Raw genomic sequence first — 26617 nt, 5'->3', positions numbered from 1 at the left:
CTTTCACTTTGAGTGTCTTTGAACCGAGAGCCCTGTGTCGAGGGAATGGTTTGAGGTACTTCCCAAGGAGCCAGACTTGATCCTGCACTGGCTGCTCTGCTGTCCTCTGGAGGTCGCCTCTGGTCTTCCACAGTCAGTAGGGTCCCCTCTCACCACTTCCAGGGGGTCACCCAGGATGAAAAGAGTGGAGGTCTCCAAGATCAGGCAGAATTCTGCTTTGCCTCACTTCTCATTCTGAATTAGTCAGTTTTTGCTTTGCAGTGTAGCACATTCTTGCTTAGACTCTTTGAATGAACAGACGTGTATGATCACCTAATCTGCCCCCTCATTGATGATGTGGGTTAAGGTGATGCACTCAAGGTCATATAGCATTCACTCATTCGTTAAACAAATATTTACTGTGACTGGGTGGTCTGCAGGGTTTGCATTAATATCAGTGGCAGAGCAGGACTGGATTCTAGTCTTCCTATTTCTGATCCAGCATTCCTTCTCCCAAGTCCTGTGGCCTCTCATAACTACTCTCTTCCCCACAATGATCTGTCTCTTTGCAGCTATGGGATATTAATTCTCAAATGTGGATGTTACGTCTGAGTCTGTATAATGGGAAACATGATACGTGTAAAAGATAGAAGGTCCCAAAACATGTACACAAAGGCATCGTGTTTTCCCCAAATCTACCAGAATGTCATAGGAATCAAACTCAGATTCGACCTGAACATTCAGTAAGCAGAAAAAAAGCAGTGAGATAGCCTACCTGGATTGGATACATCTCCAATGGATAGAGTATTCTTTCAGGTACTAGGGATCAGGAGATAGTAGGGTGTAGAGTGGAAAGGATGTGGAGTGAGACAACCTTGGGCTTGCTTGGAGGTGCCACCATTTTCCAGTTGTGTGACATGGAACAGTATATTTCTCTAAGCTTCAATTTGATTCCCTGAGTCTTACTCTCTTATTTTATTTTTCTTCCTTTCTCTAGGATGGAAAATAAATCCCATGCCAGTGCCCATCATGGGTGGCTCTTTTTAGAAAAGCATTCCAAGCCTTGCCTATACTCAGCATAAAAGAATATTCTGGCCCAGGAGGGCATCAAAGGGTGAAGGAGTGGCCTGAGGTTCTGGGAGCCTTTTTTCTCTTGCTGCTTCATCTATAGTATGTAAGACAACAGACATCAATGGTATCAGACCTTTTATGGGATATAGTAGGAGGTAAAAACCAGAGTACATCAGAGACCCTGTCCACAATCTATATTGTGGAGTAGTTGAGACATCTCAAATAACCATAAGAAAAGGCACAGTGTGCTCTTAACTATAAGTATTGATAAGAATAGAAATCCCTCCCCAAATTAAGATGGTACTATTATTGTTGTTGTTTAGTTGCTCGGTCTCGTCCGACTCTTTGCACCTATGGGCTGTAGCCCACCAGGCTCCTCTGTCTACGGGATTTCTCTGGAATACTGGAGTGGATTGCCATTTCCTTCTCCAGAGGATTTTCCCAACCCAGGGATCGAACCTGAATCTCCTGCATTGGTGTGCATGCGTGCTAAGTCATGCAGGCAGATTCTTTACCACTGGGCCACCAAATGATACTGTACTGTCTTCTTTTGCCCTGAGTTTCATACTTGGTTCAGTTCAACAAAATCTCTGTACTGGCCAGGTGCCAGGCCCCCGGTGAGGGGCTGGGCAGTCCAGTGGGGATCACACACAGGCCTTGCCCTCAATTGCTGCTTCCAGCAAGAATCCTCAGATCTTTGTAAAGCTGTCTGCTGGAGGCCAGGGACTTGGTCTTTCTTGGACCTGTGTTGGTGTGTCCCCTCAAAGCGTCCCTCAGCCAGGAGGAGAGAGCACAAACATTTTTCCTGGAAAGGCGTTAACATTGAGGCATGGCAGCTGGAATTGGCACAGTGCCTTCGGAAGGTTGGAGAAGTGATTTGTTTTTCCAGTCTCACTGCGGGAGCCGAAGCCCTGGCAGAGGCCTCCATGCCTTAGCGGTGACTGAGCCAGATGAGATCATTATTAATTATTAGTCACTTTCGAGTGTCTTTCTTAGAAACTACAGAGCGTTCGGGAAGCTCAGACCCTCCTGAGTTGCAATCAATACTGTGTACACCTTGCATAGGGACCTGAGTGGCATGTCATTATCAAACAGTATCGATTCCTAAAAAGGGGGTTGGAAATGTACACATCCCTCACAGAAAAATCTACTAAATCATCAAAAGCCTTGATTATATTTTTTTCCTCAAGAAAGAGACTGATGGTAGGAGTAAAAAAAAGCTTGAAATGTTAGCTAAATTAGGGCTGTTTCCTGCCAGGAGCCAGATCTGTACACATAATTATTTTATTCTCTGTGCTGGCATTGATTCACTTTGGTTAAGTGTTGGAAATATCTCTGTTTTGGGTCTTTAATCCGAATTATTCAGTCAGTTCATATGATGATGTTTTCTACTCCCATCCTCCTGTATTATTTTTCCATAAAACAAATAATCACTTGTCTGGAACTTAACTCGTTTCTATTCCCCAGCACATGCCTCATCCCTTCCCTAAACTTCTGTATCACACCATCTGCCATGCTCCTGGGCCAGAAATTGACTCACCACTCAGCCTCACACGCCCCACAGTCACCAAATTCTGCCCATTTTCTTTTTGCCTAATTCTAATTTCTTCTTCTAAGTTGACGTCCACTACAGTCCTTGCACTGACTGGAAATCCAGACAGTTTTTTTAGTTTTTCTTCCTTTTGCCTGTGTCTCAGCAGCGATAACAAACATGGACTCTCTGGCTGCCTTTGCTTAGCTCGTGGGTGCCCTGGACCCACTGAATGGCCACACATTGCATTCTCAGCTTCTGGTCCTGCCCATTTCGAGGCAGGTAGGAGCCTTTTTGAAAATGCAGATCTGGTCAAGACATTTGATGGCATGTACCTGTAGTCTTCTAGAAGCTCCCCATCACCTACTGTCTAAGATGGACAAGCAACTCTTGTTCTGGAAGTGATAGACATTGAGTCTCAAATGATCCTTGGAGGTTATTGGAAGAGAGCAGGTCTAGAGGATTGCATGTGCCAAGAAGGGGCTTCTTTGGGAAGCTTTGAATATCTGTCATTGGCTTAGCTGGGGCTGGAACAAAGTTTTTGTAGTAGAGAGCTATTTTCCAGGTATTTTAGAGCCAGCTCATCAATGTGATACAGTCACAGTCCATCTTATCTTGGATACTCATGTTTCTTCAGCCAAGTGCTGTTGAGACTGTTACAAGGAAAGAGCCTCTCTGGTCAGCCCCTCGAAACCCCATATCTGAGGAAGAAGAAATCCTAATGTCAGTACTGGGCTCCTACCCAAGGAGACTTCAGTATTTCTCCAAAGGCATGTGGTCAGGGAAAATACTTTTGTAACGTATGTGTGTCCCACACATTGTGGGGTGTTTAGCATCCCTGGCTAAATGCCAGTCATGACCCCGCAGACACTGGAACAACCAGAAAATCTTCTACATGCCCCTGCACATGCCACATGCTCCAGGGATTGGGGAATGGTACCATCCCTGACTGAGAAACCTTGGCTGCTGTCACTACTCCTAAGATGTTCTCTTTTACTGAGAGTATAATGAAGAGCTGGATTAATTATGATCTGTCACTCCTGTTGCCTCTTCATCTTCTGTACTGATGGAGTTCAGACTGGAGTCATGTTGTCAGGCTTTCAAATCAAGCTTTACCATTTACTCATTATGACCTTGCATATGAGTATGACCTTGAACAACTACTTAATCTCTCCATGCCTCTGTTTTCTCATTTAATGGGGGATAATAGTACTATAGTATCTATCTCAGAAAGTTTTTGTGAAAATTAAATAAGATAAAGTATGAAAGGTGCTTGCCACAGTGTCACTTTCAGAGGTACGGTGATTGTATGAGATGATGGTTCCTGAGCTCACAGTCTGACAAGTTGAAATTGACACTTACTTGTGAACACTCCAGAAAAGAAAGACAACATGGTGTATTAGAAGGGGGAATGGCCTAGTCGGGAGTCTGGATTCTGTTGCACCCTCAGCCATCATTACTGTGTAGCCTTGAACATGTCATTTCACTTCTCTGGTTTTTACTGTCTTCATCTGTATATGCCCTGGGGGTTTCGTCTCTAAGTCAGTCATGCCCAACTTTTACAATCCCATGGACTGTAACCCGCCAAGCTCCTCTGTCCGTGGAATTTTCCAGGCAAGAATGCTGGAGTGGGTTGCCATTCCCTTCTCCAGGGAAGCTTCCCAACCCAAGAACTGAACGCAGGTCTTCTACATTACAGGCAGTTTCTTTACCATCGGAGCCATCAGCGAAGCCCCATTTATGCCCTGCTGCTGCTGCGTTGCCTCAGTCGTGTCCGACTCTGTGCGACCCCATAGACGGCAGCCCACCAGGCTCCGCCGTCCCTGGGATTCTCCAGGCAAGAGTACTGGAGTGGGGTGCCATTGCCTTCTCCATTTATGCCCTACAAGGTGTGAAAAACATTGAATAGCATTTGCACTGTGAATGTGCTTTAAAGTCTGTAGAATCTTACAGCTTGATGATATATACTGACTAATTTATTATACATCAGTGGTGGTGGTGTTCAGCTGCTAAGTCATATCTGACTCTTAGTGACCCCATGGACAGCAGCCCACCTGCCTTCTCTGTCCATTGGATTTCCCAGCCAAGAATACCGGAGTGGCTTGCCATTTCCTTCTCCAGGGGGTCTTCCCCACCCAGGGGTTGAACCCACGTCTCCTGCATTGACGGGCAGATTCTTTACCACTGAACCACCAGGGAAGCTATCCATCTGTGTTACCCACCCCTGATTTGAAAACCCCCATCAGCCAACTGGGAGGAAGCTCTGAACGGGAACTTCTTGGGAGACGGATAAACCTGGGGAGCTCATCTGTGTGATAAATACTGAATTGCTGTCACCCCATCCTGACCCGTGTGTCCCCAGATAGCACAGGTGAGAGGCCCTCAGGCGTGCAGGCATCTCGCGGACAGTCAGTCACGTCCACAGTTCTGCAGCTCTCCCTGCTGATTTCCTTCATGGTCGTCTGCTTTTCCCCCACAGCAACAAAGGCGAGAGAAGGAGCTGCGGAAACAGCAAGAGAGGGAGCAGCGCAGGCACTATGAGGAGCAGATGCGGCGGGAAGAGGAGAGGAGGCGCGCAGAGCATGAGCAGGTACCGCGGGGACCTGGGAGCCCTGCCGACGGCCCCGCGTGAACACAGCGCCAGCCGCCTCTGGGTCACCTTCTCTTAGGTCTCCTCGGGTTAAGCCGGATTTTACTCTTGCTGCAGCAACTATTCTCACCTATTCAAGAAGTCAAATGCGCAACCTGGGCAAAGCCTGCTCATTCAACCTGGCTTCCTCCCCAAGCCGAAGTCCCCTGACACCTTGATTTCATGCTTCTCCCAGGCCAGGGCACCTGCTTTGAGAGTAGCACTGAGGCATGATAAATGAGCCAAGTCCTCCTCTTTCATCACTTCAGAAGCACTTTCCTACTCTCGCTGCTCTGGTCTCCATGACTCTGAGCCGTCGATGCAGGCCCTTTCTCTCTGTTAGAATCATGTTTGGACAGCGCAGTGAAACTGCAGGATGGTTCCTTTACAAAGACAGTTCACGACGGCATTCAGCCATTATTTTATCCCCACTTACAACGAGCAGCCTCTGAACTGTACAGCCTTGTTAATTTCAGGTAGCCCGTAAAGAGGGAGCCTATAATGAAAAGTTTTAAAATAAGCTGGGTTCTCAGGACTTCCCAGTGGTTAAGACTCCATGCTGCTGCTGCAGGGGGCACAGGTCCGAGCCCTGGTCTGGGAACTAAGATGCCACGTGGCCAAAAAATAAAAAATATATGGATAATACTTTAACCACAACACCAGCAAAAGCTCAGTTCTCAAAACCAGATCGTCACAGCAAAGCAATGAGCTGTCTCCATCCGCTGCTGTTGTGCCTTTGACTGCTCTGAAGTGCTTTTGCTGTGGTGCAGGGTATCTTTCCTGTTTAGTGAAGAGGTGTTGGGGTATTTTTTTTTCCCTCCTTTCTTCCACACTTCACTTGGCAGTTTCTTCTCACCTTTGAAATTACCGGTTCTTTCTCTCTCCCTCTCCCTCTCATTGTGTTCCTCTGCATTCTCTGCTGCCTGCCTCTCCAGGAGTACATCAGGCGACAGCTGGAGGAGGAGCAGAGGCAGTTAGAGATCTTACAACAGCAGCTACTGCATGAGCAAGCCCTACTTCTGGTAATGGGAACGCCAAGCCCGCTGGTCTGCTCCGTGTCCATCTCGTGTGTGTGTGTGTGTGTGTGTGTGTGTGTGGTCTCTAACGTGCCAGTCAGGAAACGGGGATCCACCCAGCCTCATGGACCTGGAAAATCTTCTAAAACTTAATGAGTTTCCTGACCCAGGGTGCCGAGTCACAACTTTGAATATACTTGTTGCACATTCTTTATTAACGCCAGCCATTTGCAAAACTTCAACGTGAATCCCGTCTTAGTACAAGTCCAGGCTGTTTCTGAGACCCACTGTGTTTATTGCAGAGTAATGTTCGCAGTCATTTGCAACATGCTGGAATACAATCACAGCAGAGTATCCCTCATCTGTAGGAAACCACTCAGCTCTGGAGTCATATTTCATTCGCAGACTATTAGTTTTACCCTCACGATGAGAACATTTTGTGTTCCCTGCTCAGGCAGCTTCCACTTGAAGCTTGTTTTTTGGGGTTTTTTTGTTTGTTTGTTTGTTTGTTTGTTTTCAGCCTTATTGCACTGCTCTCCAAATGAGCTGCTTGGTGTATCTTTTTTTTTTTTAAGTGTAACTTTTTATTCAGTGGCACTGTGATTTTTTTTTTTTTTTTAGTCTGTACATGTTTTTGCTAATGGTTTCTGTTGGCCCAAGTTTTGTCAAAATGAAAGATGATTTAGGCAGTGTCTTTAGGTTCTTATTTTGTTTTGTAAATTGTACATGTTTGAATAGTTTAATGACTAAACCAGGAAGTAGATAGTTCCTTACAGGGGTTGTGCACTGACCAACGAAATGTCCTCGTTGTTGCCATTTTCTTGGTTACAATTCATGGAGGACAAGTCACTTTGTGAAGGGTGCTATTCTATAGGGGTTGCCATTAAAACAGTAGTGTTTTCATTAAATGCAACATTCTGTGCAGATGCTAACCAGAGGCTATGCCTTATCTCCATGGCACATCCCTGTCCTCTTGTGGCTTTGTTGGTATTAAGGTCCCTTGTTATTTATCATCTCTTTTGCTTCCATTGCATGCTTCCCTGGTACTGGCCAATGGTTTCCCTATGGTAATGTAGCCTTTTCTTTATTCTCCTTTCCTGATCTGGACAGGAATATAAGCGCAAGCAGTTGGAAGAACAGAGACAAGCAGAAAGGCTACAGAGACAGCTAAAGCAAGAGAGAGACTACTTGGTTTCTCTTCAGCATCAGCGGCAGGAGCAGAGGCCTGTGGAGAAGAAGCCACTGTATCATTACAAAGAGGGGATGAGTCCTAGTGAGAAACCAGCGTGGGCCAAGGAGGTAAGTAAGCGCAGCCTGTACCTACACTGCCTTGAGCATACGGGCCATAATGAGTTTCTCCTGTAGAAACAGAGAGTTAAACTACAAAGCTGGAAAATAACTTTTGTGAGACGCACATGCTTTGTTTTGGGAAGAATTATAACCTTATTTCTACACCTCAATCCATTTGTGGTTCTTTTTTGTAAGTAACAGCAGGAAGCAGAAAATCTTTTTCTGTATTGGAATCCAATTGAGTTTGTGGCTGGAGAATTTTTAGTGGAAGAATGTGATTTAAGACTTAAGGAGTTTTAGGTAGGATCATTTCCTATCCATACCTAGACCCTGAAACTGATCATTAGTATTGTCACTAATATCCTATTTTCTTCTGTGATACCAGTGAAGACACAGTTGGTCCCAGACTTGTGGTTGTGGTTCACTTACAGGGTTGGAGGTCATTTATATTTTTTACAAATACTTTCATGGGAATGATCCTTCATCTGCTCAACTACTAGACTAAAGAAGGGTTAGGGTTAGCACCTAATGATTTCCTTTATTTTCCTGTAAGCATAACTAGTCATTCAAAAGAGTGATTTATATTACTTTACATTTTGTCCTAGTATCTTCAGATATTTATAGCTAGAGCTTATTTCAAGTTATCTAGACTACAATATTACCAGAACTGGATTTCTTAACATAAGACCCTATTTTTATAAGTTTTTTTATTTTCTGTTCTATCTTACACATCTGTAGAAAACACTTGAAATTATGTTGTCCTAATATAAAAAATGGTTGTGTATGAGGAGTAGAAACTACAGAGTCTTTTCTTTAAGCTTTTTGTTTAAATCCTTTATGATTGTGTACTATTTTTTATAAAACTGGTAACTTTTTTCTTTTAAAACTTAAAAACTAAATCTGTAGAGAAAATCGTTCAGTTCAATATAATGAACATTTTTGATCACTTTCCCTTAAAGTCTGTAAATGTGATTTGTATTTATCTATGTGTCTGTAAGAATTGCCTCTTTCCCCCAGGTCAGTAATTCAGTTTTGTGATCCTACCCACAGGTATAGCACCAACCCCTTAACAACTCATCTGTTCTTCCAGTTAAGCAGAATCACTGCTGTTAAACGTCAGCTGACATTTTTCCTGGCTAGCAAAGATGTGCCGCTTTCCTCCACTGCTAAACCATGCCAAGCTGAAACCCTCAGCTAAGGCAGATTCACAGCTCCTGATCATGGCAGATGTTCAGAAGCCTGAAAAACTAGCCTCTACTAAGTTAATACCAGTAGCACCTACAGCAATTAATGATTCCAGATCAGGACTCCTGTTTGAGCATCACTCACGGAAGAAAGATGAAACAGCTTATCCTATTAGACTTGGTCTTGAAGATCAGCTGAAGCCTCAGGGAGCTTCAAGGACCACAGTGAGATCAACAAAGTGATCTCTCCCCCAAGGATGTGGCCCACCTCCAGAGTCAGGACCCCAAGTCATTTGTCCTTTCCCAACATCTCCAAAGTGATGAGCCCCCAGTGTCTATTACTGCAAGTAAAAAGGGCCTAGAGACCCACGTGGACCTCGGGGCATGAACTCATGCATCCATACAGGTAGCTCGTCTCCTCCAAGAAGTGCTGCATCGCTAAACGACCTCTCTTGGATGCATGACCACCTGTCCTTCAGAGCTCCCAGCCCCAAGCATAAGTTTAGGAAAGGGACACCTACAGATCCCTCCAGACACCACCTGGAGAGGACTGGAATGCCTTGTAAAGCATACCAGAATCTCTTTTCCCCTGGGCAGCTCCCTCATACACAAATGTACCAGGAAAGGGGGAGAAACGTGAAGCAGTTTCCACTTCCTTCCTTTCACCGCTACTCAGCATATTCTTGTTTTCACTTAAACATTTTAACTTCATTGTTTTCTCGTTGCCATCTGTCCTCATCATTAAATTGGCTGGCCTATCCTCTCTATTCAGAACTAATTCAGGGGCACCAAGCTTTCAGGGGCCATGGCATTCCTGGGGGTGCATCTCTGCAGATATCATCAGGGAAGTTTTCTAGACCTCCTGATTCCCCTGTGCTTCTCGGCCAGGCTCCTAGTGTAAAGAAAAGTTAGATAATGGGTGTGCAAACAGCATGGCTGTGTCATCAGGTCCTCTCAGTGTGAGGTTCCCAGGCCATCCTAAGTCTGGGCCACCTCTGGTGGGTGACATCTTCCAAGGTCTCTGGCTTCCTGATAGCTGGTATTCTTCTTTCGGGCTTCATGCACTTTTGGACATGTGTGTGTGTGCCTGGGTGCTCACTCGTGTCCAACTCTTTGCAGTCCCATGGACTGTAGCCCACCAGGCTCCTCTGTCCGTGGGATTTCCCAGGCAAGAATACTGGAGTGGGTTGCCATTTCCTACTCCAGAGAATCTTCCCAACCCAGGGATCAAACCAGCATCTTTTCCGTCTCCTGCATTGACAGTCAGATCCTTTACCATTAGGGTCACCTTCTTTTCGGATTTTATATTTAATCCTAACTTCCTGGGTGTGGTTAACATAATGCAGCTTCCAACTAACCACCTATCTCTTCATGAAGCAGTTCCCAAGTCTTTGAGTGGGTGTTCCTATTTTAGAAGAAAGATGAAACATTTCAATGATAGAATGAATGACAGTGCTAAATTGGGGATTGTAGCAACTGGTATACAAGTAAAAACAAATGATTGTCTGCCTGAGTTTGATTCATCATTTTTTTAACACCCACTTCCTAAAATGGGAAAAAAATGACTGTAAGGATCCTTATTGTCTTGATCTTTCAGTGCTTCTATCAGCAATGTATGAACTTTTCTTCTAGAGCTTTATTTACAGATTTCTTTTCTTTCTTACAGTAGGGAGGTAGGTGAAGTTGAAAGTAGCCGAACAGTAAAATACATTTCAAGACTTTATGTATGGACAGAATTTCTAGCTCAGCAGTGTTTTAATTATCAACCAATAAAAAGAACCCAGGTTAAACTCTCTTTTGGAGGTACAAAAAGAGGTACCATTTTCTTTTCCAAATGCCAGGATATAAATTTGAAAATATCCTCACCAGGGATGAAGCAGAAACAATGTCATGGTCTCCTGTGATAGAGGCTCTGAGCTTTTTTGTACCATATGCCTTTGAAGACACCAACCAGCCATCTTCCACTTAGAGCTGCCTCTTTTGTAATCTGCTCCTGTATTTGTTTTTAACTCACCTCTATAACTTCTGGGCTTCCCTGGTAGCTCAGTAGGTAAAGAATCTGCCTGCAATGCAGGAGACCCAGGTTTGATCCTTGGTTCTGGAAGATCCCCTGGAGAAGAAAATGGCAACCCACTCCAGTATTCTTGCCTGGAGAATCCCATGGACAGAGGAGCCTGGCAGGCTACAGTCAATGGAGTCGCAAGAGTCGGACAGGACTTAGCAGCTAAAACACCACCACACCTTCTCATCATCTTGAGTTTTCCTTCTTTGATTACTTTTCCATCCACTTATTTCTCTTCCTTATAGCAAATCGACATTTTTTCCATTAGCAGTGTAATGTTGTTATAATGGTTCATCCTTCATGTTTTTGTTCTTCATTTTGTAAAACGTAAGTCATCATCATGTTTCTCATTTCCTCTCTTATTAATTTGTCAGATGTAGTGAGAACAAATGGAAACACTAGATTGTTGGTAAATCTTGTTGAACTCTTCTCTCTATCCTTTTCCTGAATATTCTCATTGTCCTAAATGTCACATTAGCTTTGATTTTCAGATTTCAGCCAGAAAGGAACACTAATGTCTCCATTAAAAGGAGAAGTAGGGGACATTCTCGCTCCTTTCAAATTCTCTGCCATTTTAGTCAGATTTGTTCTGTAAAAACAACAATATGATATACTATTAAACATCAGCAAAATTTAAAGATTGCCCCCCACACACACTGGCTCTTTCTGAAAGATGGATACTCCTTTTCTTTTAGTGACCTTTTCTTTGTACAGATTCCTGTACAAAGAAATGTACCTATAATGGTACCAATTCCTGTTTCTTATAATGGCTGTGATTATCGGGGCCTGATAATATATTTTTTTAAATTTTCATCAACACGCAGCAGCAACAGAATGTTCTATCTGTGAGTATTGCATGAGATGGCATTTTCATTTTTTTTAACACTTCATCATGTTCTTTCTCTGTGATACATGCCAGTCATCTGGTCATGGTTTTATTTAGCAAATGATGGGCCAAGATGTCTCTTTATATTCCATCAGTTCACTGGGCTTTGAAATCCCTATATATAAGAACTCCTTCTCCACCTGTTTTCTCTGCTCTACACTGATACTTTTTTTTCTTTTTATTTGAGTTATTTTATATGAGCTCTCATATAACTATTTAGAGAGTTTACATCTCTGTTCCCATCTTTCCTTAGTTTCTGTTTATCTCTCTTAAGATTTAGTGTGAAACAGACCTGGCAGGAAAAAGGAAAGAGCTCATTTGAGTTCTTATTCTTCCACTTCCAGGCTGTGTGACCTTGAAGTGTCCTAGCCTTCCTGGGGTATAGCCTACCCATCTGTACTTTCTCCCTCAAAGTTGGGAGGATCCTGGGCAATCATGTATATGAATGCGCCATTGAAACTGTAGGCACTCTACAACTGCAAATGAAGTAGTCAACATATTTCTATTTTTCTCCAAAGGCTGTTGTTGCCCACAAGGAATAAGTGTTTTGCCTCTGTTGTTTCTGGTTGGGATTTCACATGAGCAGTTCACATGCGTCTCCCATCTCCTCCACTTATCTCTCTCCAGTGATGGATACACACTTTTTAATTTCCCATCTCAGCCTGCTAAAGATTGGCCTCCTTACTTTTAAGTTGTCCATTCACATGAGGATCTATACTTTTCTTGTGCAATCATTGATTAGATCTTGGTAAAGTACTCCAGGGCCTTATCTTTGACAAGACTACATTTTAAGCATTCCCTAGGAATGAGGGCAGGAGGAGAAGGACATGACAGGATGAAATAGTTGGATGGCATCACCGACTCAGTGGACATGAATTTGAGCAAACTCAGCAAAAAATGAGTGTTTCCTCTGTCCTCCAGGGTGCCCCAGAGAAGGGGTAGCCCCAGTCTTGCTCAGTAACCATCTGCCCATGTGGTTTTGCCAGAAGACAGCATGACTCACCTCTTCATGTGCCCAGAGAGTGCAGGATCAGAATACCTAATGAGGACTTAAAGGTCATTGAACTTCTTTCTCTTAACTTCTTTCTCTTCCTCCAACACTGCCAGTAAAGACAAAAATCAAATGTTTTGTCCAGTTGGTGGGGGGGAAATTTCCCATACAGTTGTGTTCAATTCACCATATACTAGCTCTTAAGTAGGCCTTCCAAGACCTACATGGACTCCCACAGACCCTACAGTCATATATTTAATAAAGTGTTACTAAAATGCACCCCATATGACAGTAAATATATTTTGTTGTCAACATTTTAAAAACTACTTCTATGATTTTGTTTTGAAATCTCTCAGCAGATAACATTTCTTATTCCGTGAGACATTAGAAGCTATAAATTGTTTTCAAATGTACAAAACAATTTAACAATTGACATTGATGTAATGTTTATACTTGTATACATGTTTCAACATAGTTACTTGTTTTGAAAATTTTTTTAAATTTTGTAATCAACACATTTATTTTCAGGTCTGCTGTATTTGTGCTACGTTTATATATCTCAGAGGGCTTAGATGTCATTCCTGTGTTACCCAGTAGATAACACAGTCCTGCCTGGAGTGGAATCTTATTTCTGAGACCACAGTTATTTTTTATTTTTCCCGGTAATGCTGTAATAAATAGTATAGCATTTCTGCAGAAGTGATTCAAACCTATTCAAAGTTATTTTAGTTTTGATGGTAAAATGATTCTTTTAATAAGAAAAAAGCCTGATTCTATGGTAAAATTGATCTTTCTCTCCTAATATAGTGCTCTATATTTATTGATAATCCCATCAAGTATGAACTCCTTTGTAACAGATGTCTTCTGTTGTTATGGAATGGCATCTTGACATTCTTTATACAATGCTACTAAAACACTTTTTTGGTGGTACTTAAGATATTTTACATCTTCTTGGTAGCAGGAGGTTGAAGCGAAGACTCATGTTTTTTTAAAATCATATCATAAAAGGAAGCTTGAAATATATCTCCATTGAAACCCAGTTTTTAATCACATAAATTCTTAATCTGGGGGAAAACACCTTTTTTGCCTCAATCAGTGTTCAGTTAGTAAACATAAGATGTGATGAATCAGGAGACATACCTTTGTCCATCTGAAACTGTTACTAGGATGTTTGATTTGGTATCTTTATTCCAGTATTCATGCTGTTCCTTTGGTGCAAAAGCAACAGACAGCATTATCTTCCTGAAGACTTTAGGACAAGATTTTCTTGAGACAGAGTAGCCTGATGCCTCATTGTTACACTTATATAGATTTTCAGATTCTGGGGACAAACTCCAACCCAGGAAATCTCATCACATTGGATTCATCCTGAAATAATCTGCAGAGTGTAACAATAGATTATTCATACCATATATTTTATGATGGTAAAGACTGAAACATACTGATGGTAGGATTTAGTATGTAAACGAACTGAGAGAAGGCATAGGCAATGTTACTAGAAATAAATTAGGAATATCCACACACAAATTGTGGTGCTGGAGGACTCTTAAGAGTCCTTTGGACAGCAAAGAGATCAAACCAGTCAATCCTAAAGGAAATCAACCCTGAATATTCATTGGTAGGTCTGTTGCTGAAGCTGAAACTCCAGTACTTTGGCCACCTGATGCAAAGAGCCAACTCACTGGAAAAGACCTTGATGCTGGGAAGGATTGAGGGTAGAAGGAGAAGGGGGTGACAGAGGATAAGATGGTTGGATGGTATCATCAACTCAATGGACATGAGTTTGAGCAAACTTAGGGAGATAGTGAAGGACAGGGAAGCCTGGTGTGCTGCAGTCCCTGGTGTCGCAAAGAGTCGGACATGACTTAGCAACTGAATAACAACAACGATATCCACACATGACTAATCAAACCCATTAACTGCCTGTGAATATCAGCATCCCTTTTTGTGCCCCATTCATTTCTAACAACAGTCTTAGGGCATATGTGGCCCATGGTCCTATTAGAGACAAAGGTGCTTCCTTTCCTGGAGGTTTGTTCCTGGCAGTTGCCAAAAGAATTCCTCATCTCAAAAATGGTACCTTTGTTCAATGGAGATCTTTGGGGACAGACTTTTCGGCTGTTGTTTTTAATGTACTGTTTCTGAATGTGGGTTTAAAACAGTCTAAGGATATTTTACAGCTAAAAAAAAGAATGGCAGGTATCTTAACTTCCTTACAATATTTGGTTCATAAATATCAGGTAATAAGTGGCTAGAGTTTGGATAAACAATTATTTATCTGACGATGAATTGAACCTCTTGGATTTCTGACCTCAGACTGCAATGGTTTGAATATTGAGGGGTACCTATACATGTGATATTTCTATTTAATGATCTTCCCTAGAAATAAGAAAATGACTAATATTTGACTAACTCCAGTGGTCTAGAAATAGTCATCTTCTTCTCAAAGAGTCTAGTATTTGGAAAAACAATACATTGCATGCCTTGGTCTCAGTTTATCTAGGGCTATCTTTGCAGGGTTTGCAAACCAGTGGGTTTGCAGGACTTTCTGTTTGTGTTCTCATCTCAAAGCTGGCTTTGTTCTTTCCTTTTGCTCAATGCAATAGCTAAACAATTATTCCTGATGTAATGCTTTGTACACACACATACTTCTACAAAGTATACATGTTCTGGTTTGTATCCCTGGTTTTTTGCTGATTATCTTATTTGCTATGTGGTAAGCTTCTGAGACATGGAATTTCAAAACCAAAGTCAACTGGATGTCAACTGTACCTACACGCACAGCCATGGCCAGGGAAGAGGTGTCCAGATGACTCTTGTGTAGAGGCAGAAGGGTGGTTTTCTCTGCTGTAGCACATCTTAACATGTTGACATGTTTGTAGTTAATTTGAGAGTTTTAAAAATAGACTTACTTTGTGTATGAGACTGAGTCTGCCTCTAGGAATATTCAGAATAGGATGGGAAAGAAGAGCCCTTTTGACTTTTTATTTCAAATCAGGAAGTAAAATGGATAAAGGATCTTAGCTGTTACATACAAATATGTCTTGAGGACCCACATGTGGGTTCCATAACAGGCTGTTACAACATGAAGATAGTGAGTCAGCAGAAGAGAGTTAATGGTCATTAGGGTGGAAATATTGCCCCAATGGGTTTGGAAATTGCAACTGTCGAAATGACCCTGAAGAAATAAAGGACAGGACAAGGTGGATCTGGAGAAAAGTGCTAGACCTTTTAAAGCTGTTGAAGATTTTAAATCATGTCTTGCAGTGTGCATTTTGTTTATCTACATTTTTCTGTATAATTTGTCCTCTGCCGCAGTCTGTCTGCAACAAATAAGCACTAAGGGTGACTTTTGCCTATAAAGATAGCCTTCCCGGGTCCTTTGAGCCTTCCCTCTGAGGCACTTCTGTTTAGTTACTTCCTCTGGGCTGAGAGAGACTCTGCAAAAAAGGGAGTGATAAGGGAATGAAGTGTCCAGAGGGCTGGAGAGAAGAGGAGAAGCAAGAACAAGTGCCGGGTGTGGAAAAACAGGCAGAAGAAGGGCAAGAGAGAGAGAGTGGAGTCCAGGCTGGAATGGAAAAAATGCAGTGGGGCAGTGTATTTTAGGGAACAGGAAGAGAGACACCTGAAAAGAAAAGGCCCTCAAGAGAAATAAAAAAAAAAGATACAGGAAGTCAGTTTAAGACAAGCTATGTTCACTGAGCAAGACTCCCACTTGCCCATGAGTAGGGCGTAGGAAGCGATGGAGGGTGAGTGTGCTCAGCACGTCCTCTTATCAGCCCTTCCGTGTTCTTCCCTGTCCTGTCTCATTTGTCAGCTGAAAGCAATTTTTTATTTTCCCCAAGCGATTGTAATACCTGACATAGTTGCCTCTCTCCCTGACTGAACCCTGGATTTGTGACCAATCAACAGGACAGTGTTCCAGCTAATGCATGAGAAACTCTTAAAAAGCAGGTCCCAAATTCTCAGCCAATAGAATAGCGTGAGATAATGGGTAATGGAAGGGTGATGCCTTAAGTATTCTGTGTGTTTTTTATGCTATTATTTACTCTGACAGAAAAGAGCTTTTTGCAAATTTTTGATGCAGAGCAGCTAGAGCTTCAGCTTTCTAAAATGATTTGATTGGAGGGATGCAAAATGGCTGTGCAGGTGACTACACAAAATCCTGACTAGGAAGTAAATCAGCTTCTATCCATTGAGGCACCTTTTTTTTTTTGGTTTTCTAGGTAGAAGAACGGTCAAGGCTCAACCGGCAGAGTTCACCTGCCATGCCTCACAAGGTTGCCAACAGGATATCGGACCCCAACCTGCCCCCACGGTCGGAGTCCTTCAGCATCAGTGGGGTTCAGCCTGCTCGGACACCCCCCATGCTCAGATCAGTCGATCCCCAGGTACAGTGTCCCTTCATTCCACTGGGTTTTTCAACAAGGTGTACAATAAAGTCTAATAAAAGTAACAGGGAATAGTAACATGGATTTGGGTATGAGACCAGCCAAATCATGGCTTTTCATATCAAATCTCTAGTAAGATAGGAGACCCCACTTAATGTGCAGGATAGAGGGAGAAGTGAGAAGGAAAAAAGCACCATTCTTAACTTTAAGCTAACCACAAAGTCACTTCTTGGTAAATTGGCCTCTCAAGAGAACCGTGGAAGTTTCTGCTAGTCCAGAACAGGCATCCTGTGAGTTGTAATTACCAAAGCTAAAATTTTTGTAGACCTCTTTGTGACCCCATGGACTGTAGCCCACCAGACCCCTCTGTCCGTGAAATTCTCCAGTAAAAATACAGGAGTGGGTAGCCATTCCCTTTTCCAGGGATCGAACCCAGGTCTTCGGCATTGCAGGCAGATTCTTTACCATCTGAGCCACCAAGGAAGCTTGATGTGTATATAAACTGTTATATTATCTTTTGTTCCTTGGAATTTTGGCATGAGCCTGAAACTGGAAAAGTTAAATGGACTAGGTGTAGTAAAATTGTGTTTTCTAAGCCAGTGGTTTTAAAATTGTGGTCCGTAGGCCAGCAGCATCAGCATCACTCAGAAACTTGGTAGAAATGCAGATTCTCAGGCCCAACTCAGACTGCTAATCAGTAACTCTAGGGGTGGGGCTGGAAGTCTGTGATTTAACAGCCTCTAGGTGATTCTGATACACTCTGAAGTTTCAGAACCACTGTTCTAAGCTATTTGGAAAAGAAAAGATTTATTCACTTTTAGATAAGGGGGAAGTTTCTGGAAGTTTTAGAGAAATTTTTTAAAATTGTGTATACCAAAAATGACATAGGAATTGAGATGTAGTATGACATGTCATAAAAAAGAAAGGTTATGCAGCAATTTTCACCTAAACGTCTTAAGTTTCTTCCAGGTCTCCACCTGTGTCAGCATTCCCACAGATATTCTGAGGGCACCTTTTATATATGTAATGCTATTTGAACTGGAGTTTCAGAGCAGATAGATTCAAGGATTCTTGATTTTGTTTGCCTTTAGTATATGAGGTCCAAAATTCTTCGGTACTAGCCAGATTAGCTTATCTTGCTCTTGTCTGTTTCTATTTGTATATAATGAGTTCAGGCCTAACCATCCATGGGTTCAAATCACACAAAGTTCCTCTTTAAAAACCCCTAACTTTGACCTTTCAGGAAACCTTTTCCCTGTAAAAGGAGAGAGTAGAGAGAAAACTTAAGAAACTATGTGAAAGTGACTAGGAAATGAAAAATGTTGATGTCCTGTGACAGACAGCTAATTGAATTAAGCATTCTTTAGGAGCTTCATTTTTTGTTTTTGTTTAAGGGACTCTTTCAAAGTAGGTTTGTGTTTTGTACTGCATATTTTTTAAATTTATTTTATTCGAGTATAGTTGATTTACAATGTTGTGTTAAGTTTCTGCTATGTGATTCAGTTACACATATATATACACATTCTTTTTCACAATCTTTTCCGTTACGATTTATCACAGGGTATTGAATGTAATTCCCTGTGTGATACAGTAGGACCTTGTTATTTTTGCATTCTATATATAATAGGTTGTGTCTGCCAATCCCAAACTCCCAATCCTTCCCTTCCCCAGCCCCTCCTTCTTGGCAATGACAAGTCTGTTCTTTGTGAGTCTGTTTTGTAGATAAGTATTCATTTGTGGCATATTTTAAGTTCCACATATGTGATACCATATGGTATTGATCTTTCTCTTCTTGACTTACTTTACTTAGTGTGATAACCTCAGAGTCCATCCAAGCTCCTGCAAATGGCAATATTTCATTCTTTTTTAGAGCTGAGTTGTATTCCATTGTGTGTGTGTTTGTGTGTGTGTATGTATATGTACATACATACCACATTTTCTTTATTCATTTATCAATGGACATTTCAGTTCTTTCCATGTCTTGGCTATTGTAAATCATGCTTTCATGAACACTGAGGTACATATTTGTAAGACAGGCTTTGTTTTTGTATTAATGCTTAATATATTTAATGATATTTAACCTTAATATGAACTTCCCCGGTGGCTCAGAGGTAAAGAATCTGCCTTTGATGCAGGAGACGTGGGTTCGATCCCTGGGTCAGGAAGATCCCCTGGAGAAGGAAAAGGCAACCCACTCCAGTATTCTTGCCAGGAAATTCCCATGGACAGAGGAGCCTGACAGGCTATAGTCCTAGGGGTCTCAAAGAGTCAAACACAACTGATCACACACCTACACAACCTTAATATAAATTTGATTGGTTACAGTTCTATTCTCGTTGACGCATACACTCAACTGAAGTAGACTTTGAGAATTTCCTTGGAACTATAGTTAGCAACTTTCCAGTCTCCTGAATCAAGAGGGTCTGAAGAGTCTGGGGCAAGGCTGCTCCAGAGATGAGACCTCAAGCACAGGAGGAACAGGGCCAGGCTGGTGGAGGAGGGCTGTGGAGGTGTCCTCTAGCAGTCTGGGCACTGAGATTTCAGACCAAAGAGGGTCTGATAGGTCCCTGGTACAAAGCAAACACTAGATTAATGTTTATTAAATTAACAGGTTAATGTAGAAAATACTCAAGATGTTTTCCCAGCCAGGGTTGATTGACCACCTTCAATATGCCAGGCATGGCCCTAGACTCAGAGAGAGGAAGTCTGACATGGCTCTTGTCTCCTGGGAGCTTCCCTGCATACTGGAGGAGAAAATAGGCTTACATGAGCACAAACAAGGAAGTGTGAGCAGTGCCCATGGTGAAGGGTACTCAGAACTCTAGATGCTCATGATTTGTCTTAAAAAGCTACATTTCTACCTAACGTCTACATTTCTTCCCTGCATGAACGATATCAATACATGCCGAATTGTGAGACTTCCAACTCTAAAAGAAGTGTCCTAGTGTCGTGAAATATATAATATCCTAGGTGGTAAGAGCCAGTTCACCAGAAAGCAGGATCACACAGCTGTTAGGCTGTGGAGTTACAATATAGGAACTAGAATTAGGCATATGTGTAGGTTACAGTCCAGTCTCTGTCGCGTATTAGCTGTGAAATCTAGGTTGTCATTTACCCTCTCTATACCTTACATTCTCATGGGTAAAATGAGAAGAATAATTGTGTCCAGCTCATGGTATTTAATGAGTTCATAAGAAGAAAGATGTTGAGAGCAATTCTTGTTTCACAGAGCACTCTCTGAAGTCCAAGTTAGGAGGTTGAAAGGAGGAAGTTTGTATGATCAGAAGTGCTTGTAAATGTATTGCTGGTCAATAAATGTTCACTGAAAATCATTATTATCATGACACTTATTTCACTGACTTCTTAACAGTCCCAAGTCCATCATTTAACTCTTTGCCAGTAAGTCTGGTCCAGCCCTCCAGCTCTATAAATAGGAAATTTGGGAGAGCTTTGAAAAGTATCAGCAAAGAGCTGCTATGGGCTCCATGTACTCAGGTTCTCTTTCCCTAAAATTTTATCCTCCCTTCCCATGAGATCCTCGTTGATCTGTGTTTCCCTGGTGACTCAGTAAAGAATCTGCCTGCAATGCAGGAGACCCAGGTTTGATCCCTGGGTCAGGAATATCCCCTGGAGAAGGGGATGGCCACTCCAGTATTCTTGCCTGGAGAATCCCGTGGACAGAGGATCCTGTCAGGCTACAGTCCCTGGGGTCACAAAGAGTCAGACGCAAGTGAGCTACTGCTATTACTACTACTTCTAATAATGCCGCTGTGATGTTGGTTTGCTGCTTAGATCCCGCATCTGGTAGCAGTGAAATCCCAGGGCCCTGCCTTGACCGCCTCGCAGTCGGTGCACGAGCAGCCCACGAAGGGCCTCTCTGGGTTTCAGGAGGCTCTGAATGTGAGCTCTCACCGCGTCGAGATGCCACGCCAGAACTCAGATCCCACCTCTGAAAACCCACCTCTCCCCACTCGCATTGAGAAGTTTGACCGAAGCTCTTGGTTACGACAGGAAGAAGACATTCCACCAAAGGTAACATTACTGGAGTTTTCATCGTCATCTCTATCGTTGTCATCAGTGTTTATTATTACTGCTACTGTTACGGTTATCATTTTTATTACCCCTGTCGCAGACCATTCATAGTACCAAAGAACATGGTAACACAGCACTGGCCCTTCTAGCATTTGTGTTGGTCCCTCCTCATTTCCAGGCTAAGACTTGGATTGTCATTCATCATCTCTGATCTCCATTTTCCCCAAAGAAATGGATGCTCTGGTAGACTGAATGACTTGAAAGCATATATCCTGTATCCAGAATTAGAACTCCCAACCCTTCCAAACTATTCATTAATACTATCCATCTTGAGAAATAGAATAATACATATATTCTCATTGATGACTTAATCTATATCTAGACAAATTTAAAATTTCCAGATTAAAAAGTGGAGAGTTTATTTCTATTTTTAATAACACAAAGTGAAACCACACTTCAGGTGTTCAGAAAATAGTAATGCTCTTAGAATATGTTAGTTGGTTCCACTAAGGAGAGCTCCCTGTAGGCCAGGTTGTAACTTAATTCCAGTCTTAATTACCGAGGATTAAATTGTAGGGTGAAATGACCAAGTGTTCCACTGGCTTGGTTCCATTTGTTTTGTTTTTGCCTGTACCGATCTGTTATCCATTCCAAAGTGTCCTAACACATGGCTCTGCATCTCACTACAGGCAACCTGAAGTATTTAAAAACACGAGAAATGTTGCATCAGATTCTTCCGGGTTCAGGATTCCCTTTCTCCTGAACTTAGCTGAGGAGCCAGGGCAAATGGAATGCCTCACAGTTTCCATAGGTCCATGGCATTATTGATTCCAGAAAAAAAATTATGCTTTTTATCCAAATGTTTTCAAATATTTTTCCTCATCTTCCTCTCAAAAAAATTTCCATGATTTTGCAAAGGAAATTGGCTGATAATGGCTTTTTTGTTGTTCTCGTCTTGGGGATGACATCAGGCAAGGTTATTTATGGAGCAAAGTTCAATCTGAAAAACAGGATGGGCAGAGGAGCAGACAGGAGAGCTGGGGAGACATTTGAGGTCATTGGTCCATTTTCTTCAAACATGCAGGCACACTTTTATAACTCTGAAAGAAAAACTTTAGATCAATACAAAAGTTTTAGGTTTTAATGATTTATTACTCCCTCTCTACAACTATTTCAGGTGACCAAATACAAAAGGAAAAATAGCAGTAATATTTAACTGAGCAGGTGGGAGCACTGATTTGGTCATTCTGCATCACTTCACTGACTCATCTTTCTAGATCTTTATCTTAAGATGTTTTATAATAACCAAGAAAACTTGTATTCATGGTAAATATTCTTTAACATATTAAGCAATAATATCAAAACAAAGCATCATTTAAAAATATCTAGTAGGAAATATCAGATTGATCAGAAAGTTCATTCTCTTAGTGGATATATTATTTAATGATGTTCTTGGTGAAAATGAAAAAAAATTTGTCTTACTTTTAGAACCAAATGAACTTTTTGGCCAACCCAATACAAATCCACTTTAAAAGGACCTCCAAAAAAGAAACATCCAAGCACCTGAAGAATGTTCAGCCCACCTAGCTGCCACATTTTCATTTCCTGGTCACTTTTCATAAAGTAAATTTCCCCTTTGCTCTCCCCTCGCGTTGAACTCCTTCGGTGCGCTTAACAGTATGCAGTTTCGTTAGAAAATGTTTTATAAAATGAGGCATACTTGAATTTACCTTAGTCCCTTGACCAATAAGCTAATGATACAATTTCCTACTATACTTTGCAGTCCAATGGGTACTCACATAGTTTTTTGAAGACCTTCCAGGATTTTCATTATTAATCCTGGTTTTTTTTTTTCATTACTTTTGCAAACTGACCTCCTGAAGCACCGTGTTAGGAGTTTCTTTTGAATTAGCAATTGCAAGTTGGTTAGCGAGTGGAAACATTTAGGACCTATCGCAGTCATTTCTCTGAGCTCACGGACATGGGGCTTATGTCCCAAGTTCTAGTCTGATAAGCTAGTTTCTCACCAGATTTCATAATTTCCTTATCTGTTTATCAGTTGTGCTGTGAGTTAAAAATGGAACTCAATTTATCTGGATGACTCTCATCAGATGCAGTTTCCAATGGCCAACTGAGTTAATGATACCCCAGAGAAATTTCTGGTGTCCACCACTCTTGTGCAAACACAGGAGGGCAGTTATTTTAGCCCTGTACGTCAAAGTAATTCACTTGCTCTGTTTCTAAAATTTGTTTTTAACATTGAAGGCAGTACTCATTAATGGTTGCTAAAATGTGCCTCATTGCATTTCCTTTGATTTTGTTTAGGGAGTTAAGTATTTCTTTGAGATGTTTCTTTCCTGCTTCTGATCATTCCATGTCTCCTGGCGGATCTTAGGAAAGAAGTAGGCTGCATTTGAGGCAGTACCACATGGACGTTGTCTTATGGAAAATATTTCTGAATTCTGGTTTCCTTTCAGGTGCCTCAAAGAACAACTTCTATATCCCCAGCATTAGCAAGAAAGAATTCTCCTGGAAATGGTAGTGCTCTGGGACCCAGACTAGGATCTCAACCCATCAGAGCAAGGTAAGGGAAGGAAGATGGGTAAGGTGAAGGGAAGAGCCCCCACCTACCATTGTCATTACTGCTTTCCTAAAAAAGCTATCTTTGTTCTTTTTTCACTTGTGAGGCATGTTGACTGGTCACCCAGACTGTAAATTTTGGTGGGCCAGAAGCAAGTCTTTTATTTCTTCAGTAGCCTTTCACAGAAACCAGTATATAGTGTAGGCTCATGAATGAATGAGCAAATGAATCATGGAATCAATGCAAAAGCCAAAAAAACCTGGCTTACCTTCTTTGGCAGGTTTTCAGATGTGGGAGTAATACTACAAATAAAGTCTGGGTGTGGTACCCCTGACCATTAACCTCAGAGACCATTTCATGAAACCAGCCAAACAACATGGCCTGATCTGAGATGATTTTTAGCATCAGGTCAAGAAACGTGCCCTGGCTCTGTGGTGACCTAAACAGAAAGAAAACCCAAGGAAGACTGTGTATATGTGTGACTGATCCTGGTGCTCAGACGGTAAAGCGTCTGTCTACAATGTGGGAGACCTGGGTTCGATCCTTGGGTCAGGAAGATTCCCTGGAGAAGGAAGTGGCAACCCACTCCAGTACTCTTGCCTAGAAAATCCCATGGACGGAGGAGCCTGGTGTCCATGGGGTCGCAAAGAGTCGGACACGACTGAGCGACTTCACTTTCTTTCTTTCTTTATACGGTAGAAACTAACACAACATGGGAAAGCAACTATACTCCAACTTAAAAAACAAAAAGAAAGAAATGTGCCCTGAGGTCTATTGAGACAATAGAAAGTAATTAGCAAAGAGGACTTCTCTGGTGGTACAGTGGTTAAGAATCAGCCTGCCAATGCAGGGGACACAGGTTCAATCCCATACTTGGTCTGGAAAGATTCCACATGCCTTGGGGCAGCTAAGCCCACACACCACAACTCCTGAGCCCATGCTCTAGAGACTGTGAGCCACAACTACTGAAGCCTGTGGGCCTAGACCCCGTGCTCCGCAACAGAAGAAGCCCCCACAGTGAGAAGCCCATGATCACCACAACTAGAAAGAGCCCCAGCAAAGCAATGAGGACCCAACACAGCCAAAGATAATAAATAATTAATTTTTTTAAAGAAAATAATTGGCAAAGCAATGCTATAGTGACCAACTGCAGAGCTGTCCTAGTTTGGCAAATGGCAGAAGGACTAGTTCTCGTGAGGAAGTCATCTCTGGCGTTATGGAGTGTCACTGAAATACAGTGATGCTCCCCCACTGTTGCTCTTTGAGCTTCTGGAATTTCTTACCAACCGTGTATATTCCTACAGTCAGGAAGTTGCATCCACCTACTGGTGGGTGTAGAGGTCTGAAAAGAAGCTGGAAAATAAACAATATCCTTACAGTACCAGAGCATATTTTATGGGATAACAGATGCTGTTTGTTGCTGTCGTTCATCAAATTCCCCTCACATGTTTCATGAGTACACTCATTTTTAGGATCAGCTGAAATAGCAAATGGCCTCTGTTGAGACTATAAAAAGGAACTTGGGGGTACTGCGTTGTTCTTCATTGTGTTCATAAGAGGACAGTCTCTTCCTAGTCAAAGAGAAAGGGAGACTGGAAATGAAGGTTATGACTGTTTCTACAGATCCTAAAATCTGGAATTGTTTTGATCATAAAGCTTTCATTTTTCTCTTCATGTGAAAAGCCTTAGGAAGGGGTCAGTCTGTAAATAAGACAGAACTGTACTAAGAACATTCACCTCTGGAGGGCAAAGAAGCTAGCTCGTTCTGAGTGGAGTTGCCAGTTGCAGAAGCTCTGAATGAGCCGTTTTTGTCCAGCAGCTTGTCAGGTTCACGCTGAGCTGGTGTTGTGAGCAGAACTGAGGACCCCTGGTGTGGACTGTGACCAGGGAGCAAAAGGAATGTGAGGCTGGATTGCCAGCCTGAACTTGACCAGTCCTCGTCTTCTAGCGATAATAAGCCTCCAGTATCAGGGCTTCTTGCTCCTTTGAACCCTGCCTTCTAGGCTGTGTTCATGAGATAAGTTGTTTAGAATTTTAGTTTCTGTACATCAAGCATCATTTCAACTTTTAAGTCTTTTTCCCTCTATCAACCCAAAAGAAAGAGAACTGTCTTTCTGAAGTCAGATGAAAAGCAGTCCTTTGTTCCCTCTGAAGTACTATTTTAATGACATTAAGGCTCCAAAATAACTGATAAATGGTCCTGCATGCATTGCTCAGAGGCTTCAGTTGTGTCCAGCTCTTTGCGACCCCATGAACTAGAGCCTCCCAGTCTCCTCTGTCCATGGGATTCTCCAGGCAAGAATACTGGAATGGGTTGCCATGCCCTCCAACAGGGGATCTTCCCAACCCAGGGATCGAACCCAAGTCTCCTGCATTGCAGGTGAATTCTTTACCTGCTGAGCCACCAGGGAAGCCCAATAAATGGTCAGTGGCTTGCAAAACATGTGCTTTTCCCTTGGGACCTCTTAAACATTGTATTCTGTCCAAAGAAAGGAGATCTTGTGAATACAGCTAACATTCTTCTGTTTACAGAGAAGGTAGGGAAGAAATGAACGTAGCGGTAATGATTATTTACCTGCAATGAGAATCAAAGGCATTGTAGGGGAGGGGGGATGGAGAATCCCCATCTCTGCCATGTAGAACAATCTTGCTTCTTTCTATCACATATCTCTAAGTGACCAGCACTTAAAAATGTGACACAGACTCTGCAGCTCTAGATTGAATTGCATTTTGAAACATTTCAGGATTTGGTGTTATATTGCCTGGAAAATCCCATGGACAGAAGAGCCTGGTAGGCTACAGTCCATGGGGTAGCTAAGAGTCGGAGACGACTGAGCGTCTTCACTTTCACTTTTCACTATCATGCATTAGAGAAGGAAATGGCAACCCACTCCAGTGTTCTTGCCTGGAGAATCCCAGGGACAGGGGAGCCTCGTGGGCTGCCGTCTGTGGGATCGCACAGAGTCGGACATGA

General features: G+C 42.3%; 1 protein-coding gene across 13 annotated transcripts in view; it reads left to right on the top strand.

Annotated features, from left to right (window-relative positions):
* The window catches only part of TNIK (TRAF2 and NCK interacting kinase), a 395669-nt gene that overhangs the window by 312899 nt on the left and 56153 nt on the right, over positions 1-26617 (top strand). For 9 of the 13 annotated variants that reach the window (XR_009697107.1, XM_061168322.1, XM_061168319.1 and 6 more), the window contains 6 exons: positions 5061-5171; positions 6146-6232; positions 7337-7525; positions 16866-17030; positions 20823-21062; positions 23540-23646. Coding sequence is in view for 12 of the 13 variants with exons in the window: in XM_061168322.1 (XP_061024305.1) it covers positions 5061-5171; positions 6146-6232; positions 7337-7525; positions 16866-17030; positions 20823-21062; positions 23540-23646 (899 nt within the window). In the remaining variant the exon portion in view is untranslated. The remainder of the gene's footprint in view (positions 1-5060; positions 5172-6145; positions 6233-7336; positions 7526-16865; positions 17031-20822; positions 21063-23539; positions 23647-26617) is intronic. The other 4 variants (XM_061168324.1, XM_061168326.1, XM_061168330.1 and 1 more) reach the window with 1 other exon arrangement.

Source organism: Dama dama, chromosome 19 (genome assembly GCF_033118175.1).
Source record: "Dama dama isolate Ldn47 chromosome 19, ASM3311817v1, whole genome shotgun sequence".
NCBI classification, from domain to species: domain Eukaryota; kingdom Metazoa; phylum Chordata; class Mammalia; order Artiodactyla; family Cervidae; genus Dama; species Dama dama.
The sequence above is the reverse complement of the archived record's forward strand: the minus strand, read 5'-3'. Positions and strand labels throughout refer to the sequence as shown.